This window comes from Cynocephalus volans, chromosome 1 (genome assembly GCF_027409185.1).
Source record: "Cynocephalus volans isolate mCynVol1 chromosome 1, mCynVol1.pri, whole genome shotgun sequence".
NCBI classification, from domain to species: domain Eukaryota; kingdom Metazoa; phylum Chordata; class Mammalia; order Dermoptera; family Cynocephalidae; genus Cynocephalus; species Cynocephalus volans.
In genome coordinates this window covers 185,526,675-185,547,632 of record NC_084460.1, presented here as the reverse complement: position 1 = coordinate 185,547,632, position 20,958 = coordinate 185,526,675, and the positions used below count along the sequence as shown (strand labels likewise).

The 20,958-nt window shown below is 45.3% G+C and overlaps 1 protein-coding gene across 1 annotated transcript; it reads right to left on the bottom strand.

Annotated features, from left to right (window-relative positions):
* Positions 1–2,391: 2,391 nt before the first annotated feature.
* Positions 2,392–20,313, bottom strand: ETS2 (ETS proto-oncogene 2, transcription factor). Its single transcript, XM_063099637.1, has 10 exons — positions 20,191–20,313; positions 16,309–16,380; positions 13,838–13,949; positions 12,500–12,619; positions 11,927–12,127; positions 10,165–10,248; positions 8,654–8,878; positions 7,445–7,708; positions 5,588–5,706; positions 2,392–4,689 (listed from the first exon to the last, which is right to left on the bottom strand). The coding sequence occupies exons 2-10, from the start codon at positions 16,378–16,380 to the stop codon at positions 4,474–4,476; spliced, it is 1,413 nt and encodes a 470-aa protein (XP_062955707.1). The 5' UTR covers positions 20,191–20,313; the 3' UTR covers positions 2,392–4,473.
* Between the last annotated feature and the right edge of the window lie 645 nt (positions 20,314–20,958).

The following is a 20,958-nucleotide window of genomic DNA, read 5'->3' as shown; positions in this document are numbered from 1 at the left end:
AGGCAAGCCAGTGTATCTCATCTCTGCATCATCTCAGTTTTGAGTAAGTTAAGAAAAACGGTTTCTCTAAATACTTAATTTCCCTTCTCCCCCCCCCCCTTTTGTTAAGGTTTGGAATTGGAGTGGAGCATGGAAAAGCACAGAGAGAGACAGGAGGAGGGCAGGAAGGGATTTTGAGAGTATCCATTTCACCTTGTCTAAAGAAACTTTCTTTATCATGCAGAACAGAAGACAGTTCTTTTTGGTTTAAATAAAAAATGCTTCCCCATTAACTGGCTATGAAAGGGTAAGACTGAGGCACAGACACTGGGTTAGAGCCAGAAAGGCTAACTTTCCCTCCCTTCCTCCTCCTGCCCCACCAAGCTCCAACCCTTCTGTTGTGGTCGAGCCTCTCTCCTTTCTAGAATAGTTTTCCAAGTGTGATCCACAGACTCCTGGGGCCTCTGAGACCCTTTCTGGGGGATCCTCAAGGTTAAAACTAGTTTTACACATTTGCCTTTCTTACTGGGTTGACACTTGCACTGATGGTGCAAAAGCAAAGGCAAGTGAGTCTGCTGGTGCCTTAGCATGGATCAGACGAACCAGGGAGGGGGCACTAAACTGTGCTAATAGTCATCGTGTTCTTCATCACTGTGCACTTGCAGAAAAAAAGAAAAGAAAGGAAAATACCAGTTGCACTCAAGAATGTCCTCAACGAAGTAGTAAAAACTAACTTTACTAACGGAATGCACATCTTTTAAATAAGATAAATAAAACAGGAAGCACACAAAGAACTGCTGCATACTCAAGTGTGGTGGTGGCTCTGAGGAAAAGCAGCTGCATAGTGGAGTTGCAAGCTAAACTAATCACTTTATTCATGAGCACCATTTATACCTGAAAGGACAACTGACAAACGACATTTATTCAGACTTAGCGATATGGATTGAATTGTGTCCCCAAAATTTTATGTATTGGAAGCTTGATCACCACTGTGACTGTTAGGAAGGCAGGAAATCCTATTATGGTGGTTGAAGGGTGGCGTCTTGAAGAGGTGATTAAGTTGTAGAACCATGCCCTAATGAATGGATTAACAATGGTGGTCATGGGCATGGCTCTGAGGGCTTTGAAAGGAGAGCATATGAGAGCCTCTGTCTGCTTGTGCCCTCTAGCAATATGATGCCCTGTGTTGCTGTAAAGCCACCAGCAAGGAAGATCCCCACCAGATGTGTGCCCTGGACTTCCCAGCCTCAGAAACTGTAAGCAATAAATTTCATTTTCTTACAAATTACCCAGTTCCAGGTATTTTGTTATAAACAACAGAATATGGTTGCATATTCCAATTGCAATTAACCTTTAAGAGATTACCATTTATAAGTTTTGGCATAGTATATAGTGTAAAAGAATGTCCACATTTATCTGAAACAGCTGTTAAATGCTCCTCTATTTCAATTATTTTATGTCTGTGTTAGGCCAGATTTCTTCATATGCTCAGTTAAAATATATTAAAACAGACTGGTGCAGAAGTGGGCAGAAGAATACAGTTCTCTTCTACAATCAGACATTAAAGGTATTTGCAAACATGTGAAACCAAGCTATGCTCATAACGATTTTTTTAAAAAAATTATTTAAAAAGTGTTGTTTATGCTAATATGTGATATATCTTTTTAAATGAATTAATATTTCAGAATTAGTTTTTGATTTTTAGTATGATAACCATTGATAGATATAACCAGTGGTGTGCTGGTAAATGTCTAACCACCGGCTCCCTGACAGGGGGTGGGGGGATGTGTGCTGATTTGTAAGTTTGCTGATTCCCATGGAGTGAACACTCTCACCATGATTGATTCCAAGCTCCCAATGTTACTGATGCAGAACTGGGAAGAGCCATGTGCCATCAGCCCGCAGTGCGCCAGCTCCAGCACAGCACTGGACATAACCCACGTAAGGTTTGTGGCATCCTCACTAATTTTGAAAAGTGAAGAAGAGTCCTGAGAATGCTTTTGAGAACAGATGTCCTAAGACCATCACGTTGTCTCTCATCCTCCTCCAGTGAGGAGGCACGGAGTTGCGGCCTCAATTACAAAAGTGCTCAAACATCAAATCCTAATATACTTAATACGAAAATCTTAAAGTCTCTGCTCAGTTGCCTCTGCCCAACCCCTGGCAAACACAAGACACCTGAATCTCTCTAGTCTATTCTTTTCTTAAAATTTTTTTTCACTTTAAGGAGCACTTTTTGGAAATTCACTTTGGGAGGGCTCAGAGTTGATTCCAGCTTGTTCGTGGTTTCTAGGTCACTTGTGTATGAAATCAGCTTGAATAGAGATTTTCCTCTCAGAAAGTTGCGGGTAGACTGTGGATCTACCACGTGCTGGGGATGGGAGGAAGAACACAGAGTATCATAAGGAGGAATTTATATAAACAAAATACTTTATTATTTGAGAAAGAAAAGGCCAGATTACAAAATTTGTGTACTCAAGATCTGTTCATCACCATGCCAAAGGTTTATAAGGACTTTAGTTTCCACCATTACTAGGTTGAACCACATGAAAAGTACCATCTCCGTAGATAAAAACCTAGTCTAACATTGGCAGCTTCATGCGGTTCAGCCTCATATAAAATGAGCCGACAGCTACAATTCCTTTCAGCAGCAAGATGTTCCCAGTCACATGTCTGTTTATATTGTAAACAGATGTCTGAGTGATAAATAGATCCCACTTGAGGAAAACATCCTGTGCTTAAACGTACTGGAAACTGTCTTTTGTGGTATTTAGGCTGAGTTGTCCAGTTCTGGCTTGGTTCTTCCCAGCATGCCTTGCAACCCAACTGCAACCTCAGCATATGATGATCCTTTAGGGATGTCAGCCGCTGGTCCATGGCCACATGCCAGGGAATAGTAAAGACCAACCAACTGTGAACCCAGCTTGACTGGATCACGCATAAAGGTCAGGAATACACAGGTGACTCACATGCACCTTTGAAACCACTGCCAAAGTCACCACCTCGATCAACACATTTTACTCAAATGAACTACTCTGATGCATTCTCTTCCCCACCTTGTTCGCCCTCTCTGTGCCTCTGGGCATTCTGTGTCCAAGAAAATAAGAAAGCTGTCTTGCTGTGGACGTGGAGCAGGATGGAGCAGCATGCTATCCAGATAGCCAAGACACAATAGGTGAACAAAGACGGGGCAGACCACGCTTCATTCGTGTCCCAGAGGTTTAATAAAGACCCCCCGCCCCCACCTTTTAGCTCTGTTACAACATGTTTAACTTTACATGGAGCTGAGATAAAAATAAAGCTTTCTTACAAATTACATTTTTTTCCAGTGAATTACTTTTGCAGTAAAAATAGCTGCTACATAAGTCCCTCCTGATCTCTGAAAAGGAGTCACATATTTCTAAAAATAGTATTCTTATTTTAATCATACAGAGTAACTTGGGGCACAGGAAGGAAATGGTTGGTCAGGGAGAGGTGAGTTGTTGTGGAAACACAGTTAAACTAAAAAATAAAATAGGTTTTGCATAAAAACTGGTTTAAAGGCATGCATAGAAGTGGAAAACATATACCGTTTGTCAAGAAAAATACTGCTTTAAAGCTTTTACTTTACAATTAATGGAGAAGAAAGGAGAGAGGCCAGCTAAACCTCCAGATAATCACATTCAGTTTCTTGTAAAAATTCTTAAATGTACAAAGACCTTGCCAGATGATAACCAAGGCAAAAAACCCCACAAAAACACAAAAACCAGGGATTACCCTCTTAGACCTTATTCCCGTAGGCACGTTAAATGTAAATAACACACACCTTACAACTCTCAGTCGGCCCTTGGCAGATTAAATCTTTGTAAAATATCGTTATGTGCTATTGAAAAGTGGAATAAAACATTGCATGTCTGCATTCTTGTTTCAAATACAGTTATATAATTATTTTAAATTACAATATACAATTTCTGTTAAATAGGACTGTTAGAAGACTTTGATAACAATGATAGGATTATAATAATATATACAAACTAACTTCTGAAATGGCACGATTGTTTCCTTCCCACCCTCCTACCCCTCTCAAACAATGAGACGGCTTCTGCATCTGCTGTTCCTGGTTGCAAAAGGCAGAAGAAAAATACGAAATGTTTGTGTGTGTCCATGACATGCTCGCTCCTTTGAGAGCCTCGAACAGCCTGAACCACCCTGTCACATGGCCCGCTCAGAGCTAGGGTGGCTTCACGGCGCCCTTCCACGTCTGTTTTCACTGAGTAGCATTCTAAGCAGCATCTGCCGGTCAGCGGATAGTCGAGAAGCCGCGCCGCCTTCTGCCGCAAGGGAGGCAGCCTTGTCAAAGAGGCGCGGTGTGGGATGAAATAAGGCCACTGCTTCTTGGCAACTTTCCTGGACGTAACCAATCCTGCCTTTCCTGGGTCCTTGAAGCAGTGGGTCAGGACGGGCTTCCCACTCCAGTCCCCCGGGCCCGGGCGGTGCAGGGCAGTCCCCGAGACCTCAGTCCTCGGTGTCAGGCTGGACGCCCAGGATGGCATGCAGCTCTTCGGGCGTGAACCCCAGCAAGTTCTGCAGGTCACACACGAAGCGGTACACGTAGCGCTTCCCCGACGTCTTGTGGATGATGTTCTTGTCGTAATAGTAGCGTAAGCCGCGACTCAGCTTCTCGTAGTTCATCTTGGGCTTGTTCTTCCTCTTTCCCCAGCGGCGGGCCACCTTGAGTGGACACGGATGGGAAAGCGTTAAATCCCACTTGTCAGCTAAGAAAAAGTGAATGACCTACCCCCATCATGACTGTGACACATGAGAAGTTGGCACCTGGAAGAGGCCCACAGGAGGGTCAATCTGTCTTTCAAGACACACCCCAGGGCATTGTATCCCTCAAGCAAAGTCTCTGCTCCCCTGCTCCCAGCTCTGTCTCAGCAAAACCTCCCCCTGGGAACCAAGGTTAAGAACCAGGAGGGTCCCGAGACAAGGGAAATTCTGGTGTCACCCACCCTCCTGGGTTCTCAATCCAACTACTAAAGCTAACAGCTGCTCAGTGGGATTCTGAGCCACGTGATAGACTCATCCCTAGTGCTTGTTACCCAAGAGAATTGGGGAGGTGACAGATTTCACTCTATGGTGCCAGCGACCAAGGGCTTTTCTCTATGTTGTTCCGGAGCAGTTGATATCACACCTGCCCTCAGCCTTCTCCTCCAGACAGGGCACCTGGTTCCAACCCACCAGGGCTGATGCTGGCTCTGCCGAGGAGCAGGGAGACAAGCCAGAGAGTCCGTTCCCCCTAGTGGGCAAAGGCAAATTTCCTAAGGCACTTTCAGATGGTCAACAGGGAACCTCAGTTTGTAGCTTGGGTCTTTTGCTGAGACGACAGGGCAAGATGGTGAATCTGCCCATTCATTGTCCATATACACAGGGGACCCAGGGAACACCGTACACCTTTATCAACAAAGCAATGACTCCTTTTCAGTCTTCCCAACAGTCCAGAATGCCTCATACAGAAACCTTATTGGCACTGGGGAACCTCATCCTGTGCCCAGAAAAGTGAATTTGTTAACCCAATGGGGTGAATCAGGTGTTGGAGCCCATCAATTCCCCAGGGCTCTGGCCATACCTCGTCGGGGTCAGCAAGCTTGAACTCCCATCCATCCCCGGTCCAGCTGATGAACGACTGGCAGGACTTGTCTGAGAGCAGTTCCAGAAGAAACTGCCACAGCTGAATAGGCCCACTGCCTGCAGGGACAGAGAGATGGGTCACACCTTTCCACAGACTGAAAGCACAGCAAGGCCCTGGCCATCCTAACCTGAGCGCGCAGACCCAACTCTGAACCAGGTTCCAGAGAGAAGCTCCAGGTGCTGGAGACATTTACTAACTGCTTCAATGGGACGGGCTGGACACTCAAGGGGAGTGCTTCCTCCATACCCCCCACTCCCCGAAAAGAGGGTCGCTTGGCCAAAATGCTCTTCCCCTTGGTTGCTGTGTTTGTTCTTTCTGGAAGAAAGTTCAGGGCCACCAACACTTGGTATTGAAACTCCTCATCCTGTTTAATCATTCCTTATGTAAAAATGTTCAAGTTCATTTCTAGGAACACCCACTGGGGCAGCTGAAGGAGCATTTCTCCACAGACAAGCACACTACTCGTGGGGTCCCCTCCTGCCACTTCCCTGTCAGAGGACCATGGGGAAATTGCTTAATGGAGACTCAGCTGACTCAGTAGCCATCTGGGGTAATACTATGGCGTCACCGCCCCTGGCTGGTTGAAGGAGGCTTCACAAAGTGCTTTTGTGTACCTCTTCTCAATTAATACTTAGAATTCCCACCTTGTGCAAGTGTCATAGTAGCCCTGTTTTAAAGATGAGGAATCCAGATGGGTTCCCGGATCACGCACTCATCAGTGGAATAGGAGAAAAGCCTAGATGTTCTGACCCTAAGCCCCAACTTTTTCCACCAAACAGCTATGGGCTGTCACCAATAAAGGCATTACAATAAAGGGACAGGCACTCTGGAACCAGATAGAGCTGCGTGACCATGGAGAACTGTCTACCTCTGAGCCAACTTCCCCATCTGTAAAATGGGTTCACATCACCAGCCCTGCCAGGCTGTCCTGAGGACTACGGACCACATGCCTAGTTAACCACACAGAACTGGCAGGCAACAAATGGTCTCTAATATAACCATCAGGGTGAAAACACTGACGTGACGGCTGTTGATTTTCTTATCAGGCCCTGAAATCCCATGTGGGAAAACTATGCTAGTTTTCACATGATTTTTGTGTGTATTTTAATGCATTTATGTGGCTGTTTGTTTTAGATGACAGAAAAAAATGGATGCCTATGTATCCTATTTTAACCTATCAAATTTTTTTAAGTAGGTATTTTTTTAATCCACAGTGGCTCCCTATGGTCAAAATATGGGGGGGAGGGGAAGTCACATTTAAGGACACACAAAGCAATGAAAACAAAAAGTCTTGGTATTTTTGCTAACACATGGAAATATTGGGTTCTAAAACAGCTTTAGTATTTGTCCCCTGCCTAGAATAGCTCCCACCCAAACCTCAAAAGCAGGTGGATCTTACAAGCAAGAAAAGGTGAAGAGTCCCTGTATTACTGGAGCTGACCCTGTGGCCCCTCCCTAGGCCAGTTTACATTCTTTGAGATTCCTGCAGCAGGTGAGTCAGGGCTGAAGCCTCCACAGCCCAGTGTCCCTGCTCCTCCTCCTCTTTAGAACATCCAGGTAAAGGGAGTGGCCTGACAATTTCCATCCCCTCCACTGAGCTCTGTGCACGTGAAAATTCCTCCAAGGTTGGCCTGTTTGGAATTCAGAGATATTGCTAGCCATGCATAAAATGTGGATTGTAAATGTGACATGCTTAACCTAGAAGCACCCTTGATCAAATGGCACTGGGGCTAGGCAGGAAACAGGGGATAGGCCCAAGGAGAGCAGTGACCAGGCTCCCACGGGTGCACTCACCCGTGAAGCCAGCCAGCACGGCCGCAGGTATAACTGGTTTGCCTTGCTCCACGGGGTCACTCCTGTCTTGGATGTAGTCCTTGAAAGACATGGTCGGCTTACTGAGGCAGAGAGACTGGCTGCAGTCGTCCTCCAGGCTCTCGAAGGAAGGTACCCGCTGCACATCCAGCAGGGATGACTGGCTGCTCCAGGACTGTAGCAGCGGGTCGGTGCTTTCGAAGCTATCCGTGCCATTCTCGGAGGAGGCATGGTCTTTGGGCTTCCCTGGCAAAGAGAACCGAGCACCTACTTTGACCCCTCTAGGACATGGAAATGATCCAGGACTACTGAGTAATAACCGCTGGCCAGTCGTGGGATTGGCCACAGTGGCAGGATCGGCCACAGTGGCAGCATCGCCAACCACCCCAAATGCAACTGTGCACCCTGCTGGTGTAGAATCATTCTGATATTTCAAAATGCTCTTATGCTCAGGTGCCTCAACCTAAGGATGGGCACACTATACAAATCACACCTTCTGCCAACAGTGGCATGGACAACATGTAGCTGCCTGCAATGGAATACAATACAGCAATGAAAAAGCACAAATAGCTGCTACATCCAACAACATGAGTGAACCTCAGACATAACGATGAGCAAAAGACAGACCCAAAAGAAAACACACTGTATGATTCCAACTATATGAAGTTCAACAACGGCACCAACTAACCCTGATGGTAAAAGTTAGCATGATGGTTTCTTCTTGGAGTGGGGATGCTATTGACTGGGAAGGGGTACAAAGGAGCCTTCCGGGGTGCTGGAAACTCCTCTATCTCCATCTGGGTGGCTGTTACACAAGTGTGTATACACATGCACAGATTCAAACAGTTGTACAACCTGAGATTTGTTCATTATATAAATGCTACACCTCCATAAAAAGCAATCTGTCACGTTCCTACAGCATCTCCACAAAATATCCCACTGGGTGGAGGAATCTGGCCGCAAAAGCAGGGATTGTGCCTTATTTATTTAACACCCACAGTCCCTGCACCAGCACCTGAATCACATTAGGAGTGCGCCTATTACAAAGTCACTCAGAACATGGCCTGTCCTGTGACCTCCTTCTCCAATGGCTGGACACAGGGCAAATTTTTTATGAAGTTCCTATCACTGTCTGACTGTGGCTCCCAGCATCAAACTGACAGCCATGCTGAAAGACTCTTCTGATCTTACCAGAATTGTTGGTGAGCAAATTCAAGTTGCTGCCCGCGAAGTCCTGGCTGATGGAGCAGTAGTTGACGCTGACAGTATCGAGCCGAGACTTGGGGAACATCTGAAACTCCTGCTCGGAGCCCAGCCTGCTGGGTGCTGAGGACGGCGGACACATGCTGTCCAGGAGACTGCCTTTGGCGTAGCTCTGAGCCTGCGTTCCATAAGGCGCCTGCTCCACTCCGAAACCTGAACAAAACCGCCAACAGCAGAGCTCTGAAGTCAGTGCTAACGTGATTACCAACCCGCAAAGCACATCACAGGTGCCTGCTCTGCATGCTCCAGCCTCTGCAGAACCTCGGTGCCGATGTGGCTCTGGTGGACCATTTGGCACGGTCCTCTTTTTCTCAATCCATTCATCTTCCCAACCATTAACCCCTTTTCCAAACTGACAGCTGCCCCTGGCCCCAGGACTCAGTGCTGTATTTCTGTGGCTCTTGTGCCTTCACATGACCCTCAGAATGACAGGGCTCACGGGCTCTTCCAGCTTCCGCAGAAGGTAAGGCTCAGAGAGACTAAGGAATTTGTCACACAGTATGTGACTTGTGAGGAGCAGAACCAGGCCGGGAAACCATGTGTTCAGATACAAGTCCGCGTCCCCCTTCTTCTCTGCCACCACACTGCTCCCACCTTCCTTCATTGGGGAATAACTTGTTTCTGGAGACGAAAGGAAGCTATCTCTTTGTCACTTTGACTCAAGCTCTGGCAAGCAGAGGGTCTCCCACTGCGCTATGCTTAGAAAGACCTGCGGAGCAGTGAACTCCGGGGCAGGGCGGGGGGTCTTCACCTGGTCTGAATGGTTGAGCTGGGGCCATCACCACCAAAGCTATTGTTCTGATGACCCCTCCCCATGCTGGCTCAGACTGACCGCTCGGTAACCTACCCTCAGCAGTACCCCTGACCAGAAGGAAGGAGCCAGATTCGCCGACAGCACTTTAAACCCCTGAGGTCAAAGCAAGTTTACTACTGCTTCCTACACGCTCTGGGTGCCTGCCACCTCTTATCTGTTAAACCAGCTGAATTCCTGGTCACCTCACTCTGCTCCTCACTCTAGCACGTGCCTAGACCAGCGCTGACCAATGGAAAGATAATGCAAGCCACTCACACAGTTTTACACCTGCTAGTGGCCACATGAAAAAAGCAAAAAGGGACAGCTGAAGTTAATTTTAATATTTTACTTGACCCAATATATCAATGATCATTTCAATATATAATCAATATGTTAAAAATTGTCAAGGAGATATTTTATGTTCTTTGTTTCATACTAAGACTTCCACATCATCTGGTGTGCATTATATCCTTGCTACACATCTCAGTGTGGACCAGGTACATTTCAACAGGAGCCGAACACCCATGTGTGGCCACCTGGTGGGACAGCATGGGTCTAGAATGGCCCTTTGGAGATTCCATCAGAGTCCAAGTCTGGCGGGAAGACTTAAGCATGAGCGCTTAAGGGCAAAATCAGTTGGACTGACCTAATGTATTGCTGTTGATCCAATGAGGAACTGAGTTGAGGTGTGAATTTTCTTCATACTGATCGTCTGTCTTTTCTTGGTTTTCTGAAAAATAGACACATGAGACATAAGATGGCAGATCTAGTTAGTAAAAACTACACAGGAAAAAAGTTGCTTTCTGAGTTACTGTTAGACGGTTACTGCAGAGTGACTAAACTTGCTTAGTGTTTCACATTCAATCTGATGGTGCTCCGTGTCATTGTGTCTTTTCAAAAGACAAGAGACAGAAACACATTTTTCTAATAACTAGAATAAGTTTTCCAAAATGAATGACATCATTGGCAAAGTTAAATTTTCTATTGCAAAATTTGAAAGATCTGGATTGTGTATTTAACTCGTTCCTATATTCAAGAAATAGAGAACTACTTATGAAATACCATCTGTTCCAGGGGCTGGGAATAGAGCAGATTAATAAAATGGACACAGTTTCTGCCCCTGTGAGGCTTACGGTCCACTGCTTCCAACCCAGGGATCTTCTCTAGGGCATGATAAATCTACAGTGCTGTGGGAGATTGTAACCACATGCCCGAGAACTTTGAAAGGGACAAGGTTTGCGTTCTCTGTGTATGTGTACTTATTACAAACACGCTCAGTCACATATGCAAGTGTACTTCCAAAAGTTCGTGGAAAAACAGAATCGAAAGATAATCTTTCCATGAACTTTTGGAAGTACCCTCATATATCTATAAATCCAAACACACCCAAACTCACATGCCCAAATAATGGCAAAACAGACCCAATTTGCTAATAAACAGATTTGCCAGAAACTTGTCAGAGAAGATCTGTCCAAGAGCAGAGAAAATTTTAGGGTTTTTAAAAATAAGTTTTCCTGGCCCTCAGAAGCCGTAACTAAATAGAGTGGGTGGTTGAATCCTAGGTCTTTTTGAGATTCTGACTCTATAGTACAAATTTGTGTTTAAAATCAATTAAATGAGAAGTACTTCCTCAAAGTTTACAAATGTGCTAATTTTCTTACATTTTTTAAATTAAATTTTCCCTATTGTTTTTTTTTTTCTAATTCAATGTATTTTAAAAAGGCGAAAGATTTATGCGATCTGAAGAGAAACCAGAGTATAATTCAATGTATTTTAAACATTGGTCCCACTGCTCTTTTAGATTCTGAATCAAGACTTTCTCTATACTTGGTGAGATTTCTGTTGGTAAGTGGTCATTTTCTGTACAATATGTCACTGTATAAACACATATTAATTTCTTGTTTAAAAACATAAACACCTCCCCCCACCTCAAATTCTCTGTGCTGGATTGTATTTGGGAAACTTACTGTAAAGTTCACAGAGTGTATCTGAGTAAAGCCTCCCTTTCATCGAGGCTGACATTTCTTTTGGCTCTGTAAGGTTAGCTCATAGAACACGGGAATTTTTGCTGGCCTACACATCTGAGTCAACACGGACTCCCATGACGAATGCAGTCTGGCAATAGCGACAATTCAATGACTCAGGCTACTGCCTTATGGCTATACTTGATGCTACACACACATGCACGTACTGCGCGCACACACACACTCTTACTTAAGTGGACTGAAAATCTGTAATCACCACTGCATACGTGACTCACTTGAGTGGCATTTTGAGGCAATTTAGTCTACATCATTTGAAATGCCAGCCCTAAGGGTGAAGACCACCCACCTGACTCCTCCCCTCCCCCGTCACTCCCTTGCCACAGCTTCCCTCAACAACAGGGAGCCAAGTCATTCAGCTGGTACCTTTGATCATCTGCTCCAGATGTTCCCAGAGAATGTCGCCAACAAAGTCAGGTGCCAGCTCCAGAAAGCGCTCCTTGCCAAGGTTACACAAAACTTGGCCGTTCATGCCAAACCTCTGGAGATTGACGTTCACCAGACTAAACTCGTTGGTGGCCCAGAGAAGCCACTGGCACACCTGCTGCTCATTCCACAGCCAAGGGTCTACCAGGGAGGAATAAAAAGCAGAATGCTCGAGGTAAAAAAAAAATGGAGCAACTGTGAGACCCGTCACCCCCAATTTATTCACATAGTCCTGACATACACCAAAACCAATGAAATGAGCAAGACACCATTCTGACACGACCCAGGGGGAATTCTAAGATGATCTCTCATGACAATTCCTTCTAATACAGATTTAATGACTGCTAAATTAAGTGTTCAGTTAACTGGGTTGAGATAAAATGGGCTCAGGTTAACTACATGTATGCTACTCTTTGCAAGACATCCTGAACAAAAGTGTAAAAAATAAGTCAAGATCGCAGCTATCAAATTCGTTCTTCTGGCACCAGGCAGACTCAGAAAAGCAGCACTTACTCTTTGGGATGCCGAGGCGGCGCTGCTCCTTTTTGAAGCCACTGAAGGTAGCTTTTAAAGCCTGACTCATCACAGCTTTGCTGCACGGAGTTAACAAAGGCAGTTCACAGCTGGTCGAGTCTAGAAAGAAACACCACCAGGACATCAGGACTTCAAGTTGACAATATCCAATGAAGATGTAGGAGAAAAATCTTAGTTTACCGAAAAATTTTTGATCCCAAACCTTAACATGATTCCTTAAAAAAAGTGTAAATATTAACAAAAAAAGTGGGCTTTTTTTTAACTGAAATTAAAAAGATATTCAGAACTACACTTTTGTAAAAAATCTAAAATGAAACTCAGGTTTTATTCTATTTTGCAAAACTTCATAAAGCAGTTATGAAGAGGTAAGATTTCTATCTAAGTCTATTTTAAAATTTTAGACAATGAAAGGAATTGCACAGTTTTTGGTCAAAAGGCTTAAGGAACTGGTAAAGGGACTCAAAAATCAACTACATTGTATATTCATAAAGTAAAAATTTTTAAAAAAGGCTTAAGGGATTGTAAATGCATAATTTGGAAGTTACTTCCAGTAAACTAAGCAGCAGGTGCAGAGACATGAGTACAATCTGAGCGTAAAGCTCTCAGCACTGTAAAGTAGGCACGTCTTTCTTTTTTGCTGAAAAACTGTCTTCTCTGGATACATTGAGCAATTTCAAGAATGATAAATGACTGTCACACCATGCTATGCTTACGCAAGTGTATGTGTTTTCATTAATTTTCTGGGCTGTATTTTCTAGCACCTACTTCATATGACAGAGTAATCTCTGGAATGTTTCCAACTAATAACTCTATCACAGTAATTGCAGAGACATTATCTGACATGCCATTCCTTTAAAAAGAATAAACAATGACATTAAGAACTACAGAAATAAATACAGATGGGTAAAGATTTCCAAGAATAATTTGTTGCCCCAAAACTCGGGGTGGGGAGGATGACTTAACTAAGGAGGAGAACCCAGAATTAAAAGCTGGGGTGCATCTTAACATCCACCGTTTTATGTCTGTTTTGCAGAGTAGACCAGGGAGATGAGGACCACTGCTAGTTGAAAATTTCCATAATGGGAATCTCAGAGATTCCTCTGCAGTTTACTAACAAACAGCAGCTCCCTGTGGTGCGTCTGGCATGTGAATCAGGTACATACAAAAGGAGCAGTGCCCCCTCCCAGGTCCAGAACTTCTACGTGACTTTTCATACCAAACGTTTAAGATCTCGACATTCACGGACTGCCATCTCTTAATTAACTGAGCTACTTAGGGAAATTGTACACAATTTGTCAAGTCTGAGGAACAAGTTACCATGAGAAATTGAGTCCAAGCCTGTGGGCACTTCTTGGAGCGTTTGCTCTTCATTGAGTGAGGGGAAAACTGCAAACAGGGACCCGTCGAAAGTGTCGAAGGCTGGCTGGCGCTGCAGGAATGGATGAAGAGGACATGGAAATATGATACTAAAACTTACTCCATCACCTACTTTAAAAGTGGGCTATGGGAATCTCACCAATACACCCTGATTAAACTAGCAACTATAAAGCAAAGCATGGAATCAACCAATCAGCACTCGAAACAGACTTCTAAGATGTTAAAGTGACTGAACCGATTCTGTTTTACTCTGGATTATTTAATTACCCTCACAGAGTCAGAATGGCTGGGAATTTATTTTACCGTCCTCATCAACTTAAATTAATAAATTAAATAAATCTAAAAATAACAGAATCTTAGAACAGTGCCAGGAGAAACCTCAGAGATCCCTTTTCCCAATACCTGGCCCTCCCGTTACATCAGAGAAAAATTTGATTAGGTTGTGTGTACATGAAAAATGACTTTTGAAAAGGCAGTTTTAGCACAGTGAAGTTAAAAGGAAAGGCAAATGACTGGATGCAAACTGAAAATCAAACAATGAAATAAACTACTCTATCTTTGGAAGCATTTATTTCGAAATGTTTACAAGGAAACAATTTAAACTAGAGATGTTTTTTCTCATCAATTCCAATGGTTCACAAAAGAGTAATACACAAGAAAATTCCTTAAGTTTTCATTTCATAAAAGTAAAGTGTACTAAAAAGAAACTCCCCTATTCCCCCAAATCATCTACTAAGGGGAAAGATTTCCAAAGGAAATAGGCTTAAAGTTAAATAAGCTATAGTGTAGGAAAAAGAAGAGGAGAGATACACATAGAAAGATAAAACCTTATACTGTGTTGATTTCTGACAATCTCACATAACATTTATGAAAGAAACAGGCTTTATGTAAGACACGTTTATAAGAAACAGATATCTTGATTCATCATTGCCTAACTGGTTGAGGAGAACATGAAGAAAGACTATATGTTTCCGACATAAACTGGAAATCCCATACAATGACCCATCTGTTGAGTCATCAATAAAAAAATGTGTAACACATTTACAAATAAAATTTGTGTGCTTTCTTTCTAGAAATGCAGAACAATGAATGGTAAATTGCAGAAGAGGACAGACAGAAGTTGGGAGGCCTGCCCTCCAAAATCCAAGACAGTGATGATATCCTGAAATCTAGGAGGGAAAACCAATTAAGCAAGTGCAATATACTCATCTGGATTTATAAACTACTTTAGAGCAGAGCTAATTTTGCTGAGCCACCCAGCATATTTTAAGAAATGCCTTTCCTGACTGTAAGATCTTTTTTTTAAAACCAGGAAGCCAAAGAACAATGCAAATCCGTACTTCGTATTTCAACACATCAATTTCAGCAATGACTGTTTCTTCTCCAAATCTAGGAATTGCATGAGCATCATCAATTTTTTTTTTAATTCATAGAAGAGCTTTTCTGAGTGGTGTGGTTTCAACTTAATACCATAGTTTCTTGTAGCGTTTCTGCCACACTTTTAAAACATCTGAGCAAATCAAACAAGAAAACTCACTAGCCTGAAGTTTGATGACCTTCATAATACTCTAGAAAGGCCTGTGCCGAGTTTTTGGCTGTTTGGGCTACATCAGACAAATAACCAGATTTACAAAGGAAAATGTAAGGTCAGAGATATATCATCATTATGCAAGACATGCAGCTTTGAGGAGGCCAATTTTAAAATCACTGCTTCTGAACATGTTTACTACATGATGCTAAGAAACAATCAAATCTTGCTATCACATTTGGAAGAGGCAAATGGAAAATTACCAGTTTGTGCTACTAAAGAATGTTCCCAAAAGGAATTATGATAGAAGCTACATGAAATTTGTTTACGCAGCAGAGATGGCGCTTACATCTTTAATAATCTGTTTTTTTGGTTTACATAAACAGGCCTGCTTGTTCTCCGTGCCAGTAAGAACAGGCTACCTACAACCCGTGGGCAAGGCCCCTACCGATAAAAGCAGCAGTAGCTGTCTGTTTTTCCTGAGCTCTTTCATTAAGGATCTTAAACAGCTTTCCCATCACCCAAGGAAACTCCTGGGAGGATAGAAAAGGCAGTAGAGACAGCCTCTCTGCCTGTTTAATTGAGAATCATAGGATTTTTCATCTGGAATGAACCTCAGAAATATATTACAAAGTTCTCACTATCTACAAATTAAATCGTTCCCTATCTTGGAGGACAAGTAGAACAAGATCAAGATACCCATTTTATAGACTAGAAAACTGAGGCCCAGAGAGAGTAAGCCAATAGTCCAGAGTTACAGAGCCAGCAAATTAAAAAGCTAGGGCTAGAACCAGTCTTCTGGAACCCAGCCCGTCATTTTTTCTCCTAGAGATTGAGTTTTCCAATTTTTAAAGAAAAATTTAATTAAAACTTGCTCACTCACCTTGAGTGTCCCTCTGAAACTGTTAGCCACAGGGGCTACCTGGTCCATGTTCTTGATTCCAAAATCATTCATCTTAAGAAAGAAAAAGAAAAAAAGAGTCAAAGAGGCAACCAATTAGGTACATTTGAAAGAAGTCATCATTGGTGACATCTAGACTTGATCCTGGCAGAGTTCTACAGATAACAGGTAATTCAAAACTGAATGCGGGAACTGTTATTTAATAAAAGACTTTCCTCCCAAAGGTCTCAAGGAGAAAGCATTTCTTAGTATTAACAACGGGATATGCAATTTAGGTAATTAAATAGGTAAGCTGCTTCCCCACTGAATTCTTCTTAAATAAGATGCACAGATAAAGTCACTTTCTGGCTAGAAGGTCAGAGCCTCCTTGCTGGGTTAGCAAGGAGGACTGTCATTCTTTTCATCGACATTTCCATATCAGCTTAGGCGAGGGCCTGGGGGTTGCCGGCCAGGGAGTTGGGCCACCTCCTGCCTTCATGGGGCACAGTCAGCTCCATCTGGGAGCCTAAGGGCAGCTGCAGGGGTCACCTGTCCTGGCAGCTCCCATTGGATCCAGATCCAGAAAAACATGCTGGAAGGAGTCTGGGAAACCCCCCTGTCTTCCCCTCCCCTCTCCGAGTTGTGAGGAAGCACACACCCAGGCAGGGGAGAAAAGGCCAAACCCTCTTGTGTTGTCCCAGATCCTCCTGCTGCAGTACAGAGCTCAAAATACTTCTGCTTTGTGTGTTGCTCAGCTGTGCATTTCTTCAAGAGGAAGTAATTCCAAGTGCAAATCTGCCTCACTTGCTTTGACGGACTCTGGGCTTATAGTAGACCTGTGCTAACCAATATGGTAGCCACCAGCCACGTGCAGCTACCAAGCACTGGACGTGTGGCCAGTGTGAATTGACATGTGCTCTCAGTGTAAAATATCCACTAGATTTCAAAGACTTAGCAGAAAAAAGTAAAATATCTCAATCATTTTTATATTTACTGCATGTTTATATAATATTTTGAATATATTAGTTTAACTGAAATATATTAAAATCAATTTCAACTGTTTTACTATTTTTAACATGGCTATTAGAAAATTTAAAATCACATATGTGGCTTGCAATTGGATGATGAAAATTTATTTGAGGCCCTAAAATGTAATTGTTTGGCCAGGTAAGTTATGTATCAATAAGTAAGAAAGGTTCTTAGATGATACCGCTGGGGTATTAAAAAAAAATAGCATAACTAAAACTCACTTTCAAATAACCCACGTTAGCACCTGTGAGAGTAACCTTTACCTCCAGGGCTGTTCCTCACCCTTCACGGCCACGGAACCGAAGGCCTAGAACGAAGCTCTTTGGGAGCACCCCTAATCGCCCACCCCATAATCTCCACTGGATGCCCCCACCTGTTACAACCAAGAATCTCAAGTATTAAAGTACTGTTCAACTGACAGACCTTACTAGATAGAGCAATGAGCATATTCTCACGGAATTAATTTTCATCTGTGCTTTCCTGTTTTCTCTTTATGATCAAGGTGTCTAAAACCAGAGCTCCCGTCAACCCTGCCACATACACCACTTGGCTAAAAAGGCAGCAGCGTAAGTGAGAGGCACTGGAAAGGGCTGTTCAAACCTCAGAGAGCAGGGACTGATGATGGCAACCAATATATGACAGTCTTATGGGAGCATGGGGGAGGGGCTGTCCTGGCTCAGACAGGGCCACATTTGCTCCTAATCTCTACTTGGCAGATAATGTCACCCACATTCACTCGAGAATCAATACTCGCTCCTACTGATGGCTGCTACCAACAGAATGCCTAGTCACCAAAGGCTAAGCCCCAGCCAGAGGACCATACATTCCGACCTCCTGGAGGCTTCTTGCATTCCTGAGAGGTGGATGTTACACCACCTTACAGTGAAGCAATGCAGCTCGCACATCACACAACTACTTAGTGGCCAATGAGGGCACCACGAAGGGGCGGAGTGGAGATAATCCCCAGGGAGCATGGGCCGCAATCCTGAGACCCTGCACTATGCCAGCAGAACAGGAATGACTGGGAGTGGGCCCTTCCCCACCAAATGCTGCGAGAGCTGAGCATACAGATTTTATCACGCTAGGCCCTTCTCATTACTATCTACCATGCGAATGCTGCTGAATTTAGAGCTTGCTGTCATCCATCAGGAGCAAAGAAGTCCTGTTACCTGTTGATTAAATAAACAAGCCTTTAAGCACAAGGCCAAAATGACAGACATCTTGGGTATTGCCAACAACCCCTCTGAGCCTGATGGGTCAGCTCTGTTCCTCCCTTCAGCTGGTTTCCAGACTGTGATGGACAGAGCATGGACGTGGAAGGCAATGGAAAATCTTCGCCCAGCTTTTGTGTACAAATACCAGGAGAAAAGGCAGCCTACTAACCACTCCCATATAAAGAGCTGTAATTACTAGCTACAGAATAGAATTCTTTTGTTGTCCGGCTTTTAATGAGTTTTGTAAAAACCATGTGGAATTAAAGTGCTCTACTAAATGGTTTCAGGCAGACACAAAAGTAATCAAATTTAACTTCACTTATGCTACTCAACATGGCTTGTTAAGGTGGCAGACAGGCCAGGTGTCTCCACACAAATTAGTTTCAAGTTTAGTCCCTTTTGGTGTTGCCTGATTGATCACTGCTTTTGAACAACAACAATTGAAAAAAAAAAAGGAAAAATGGCAAAAATGTAAGAGCTGGTTAAATTACAAAACAAGGAGAATTTGCCCGACAACAGTATCCCGTGTGGAACAAGTAAGCACTTACGTAAGATTAGATCACACGTTTGTGTTTAGATAAATTTGGAAAGAACAAAAGAAAACCTGTAACACACTTTTGAAGCTTTTTCGCTAGGAAAGAGATCAGTTTAGAGAGATGAATGACTAATCCCAGAAATGAGTATTTGAATATTTCCCTGCGGGACGCCCGGTGCTAACATTTACTGTACCGTGATATTGCTCAGAATTTTAATAAAGCTTAACGTGGAGATTTATCTCCCTGATTGGTGGTGGTGTGGGCAGGCAGATAGCTCACGGGAGCTTCCATTGTGTGGAACGAACAATCTCTTACTGTTGAATTAAAATAAATTACTCCTACCTCCGCAGGGGACTGCTCACTTCGCTTTCTAAATACGTAGCACATCAACTACTATTTTAGGCTACCCTGAAATTGAGTATCGGCTAACAAAAAATCTCATGCGCTTAAAAAAAAAATATGTATATAAAAACACACATCCCAAACACACACACGCAAACGCTCACGGTTGCCACTTCATTCGGAGGATTTAGGAACGAGAAAATAAAGGCAGCCCGGCGCATGCAGATCCCCACTTCCGACAGGTTCCCCAGGCTCGCCCCACAGGACCGAGAGGCCCACGGCCCGGGCCCTGGACGTGGCCGAGCAGGTGACCGGGGGGCCCTGCGCTCGGCACGTTTCGGGGAGCCGCAGCCTCCCAGGTGTGTTAGGCGTCGGGCGTCCGGGTCATCTCGGACTCTGTCTCCTGCGCCCCCAACCCCCTTCGTGAAATCCGGACCGCTGGGGAGCCCACCGGGCAGGACGCCCCGCCAGGCCCACGTTTCCTTTTGAAAACAAAAGCAAGTGGAACCAGCCAGCGCGCCCCGCCCGCGCCGGCCACTCGGCGACCCCGGGGCAGCGGCTCAGCGCCACCCCGAAGGCCACTCGGGAGCCGGAAGGCGAGCCGGAGCGGCACTCGGACGCGCGACCCTCGGGTCCTCGGAGCGGCCGCATCCCCACCTTGACCCCGGGATCTGGACGTCGGCGCCCCCCACGTCCCCGCCCGGGTTCCGGGCGCCCCCGGGGAGAGGAGCCACGCGCGGGGGCGCGCTCCGGCCGGCTCTTACCGCTCCGCTGCGGGTAGGGCCGGCGCGCGCTCGGGGCCCGCGGCTCCTCGGTGCGCGCCGGGCGAGGGAGACGGCGAGGGTGCGGGCGCGGGGCCGGGCCGGAGCGGGGCCGGGGGCGGCGGGCGCGCGGGCCGGGAGGCTTGGGGCGCTCGGACTGGGATCCACCGCGCTCGGCGCCGCCGCTGGAGGAAGTAACCGGCCGGTGCCCCGCGCGGCGCACTCTTCAGGAGCGGGGGACGGCCGAGAGGAGGGGAGGGGAGGGGACAGGGAGGAGGGAGGGGAGGAGAGGGGAGAGCAGGACGAGAAGAGAGTGGAGGAGGGAGAGGAGCGGAGGGGCGGAGGAGGAGCGCACAGGGCGGAGCCGAACCCTTCCGGCGCGGACCTCCGCGCGGCGGCCGCTGTCACACGGTCTGTCCCTCGCACGCAGGTCCCTGGCCCGAGGACTCGGAGGCCTCGGCCTGCCCTGGGAGGTCAGGCGGGAGCCTCTCCGTGGAGCAATCGGTTCCCCCCTCTCCCGGTCCCGAGGCGTGAACGTCAAACGTGCCTTCCGAATCCGCAGGAGTGACGGTGCTGGTGGCACCGGGTGGCAGAGGGTTTGAGTTATAAGGCCTCCAAAGTTGAGCTGGCTCCATTCTTGGACCTCAAAATGGACTTATGATTTCCGATCATTCTATCATGGAAAGACTCTCCATGAGACGATAAATATACAAACTGGGCCCCTTGGCGGGGTCCCGGAGCCTGCGGGGCTGAATCGCACTGTTCCCGGGA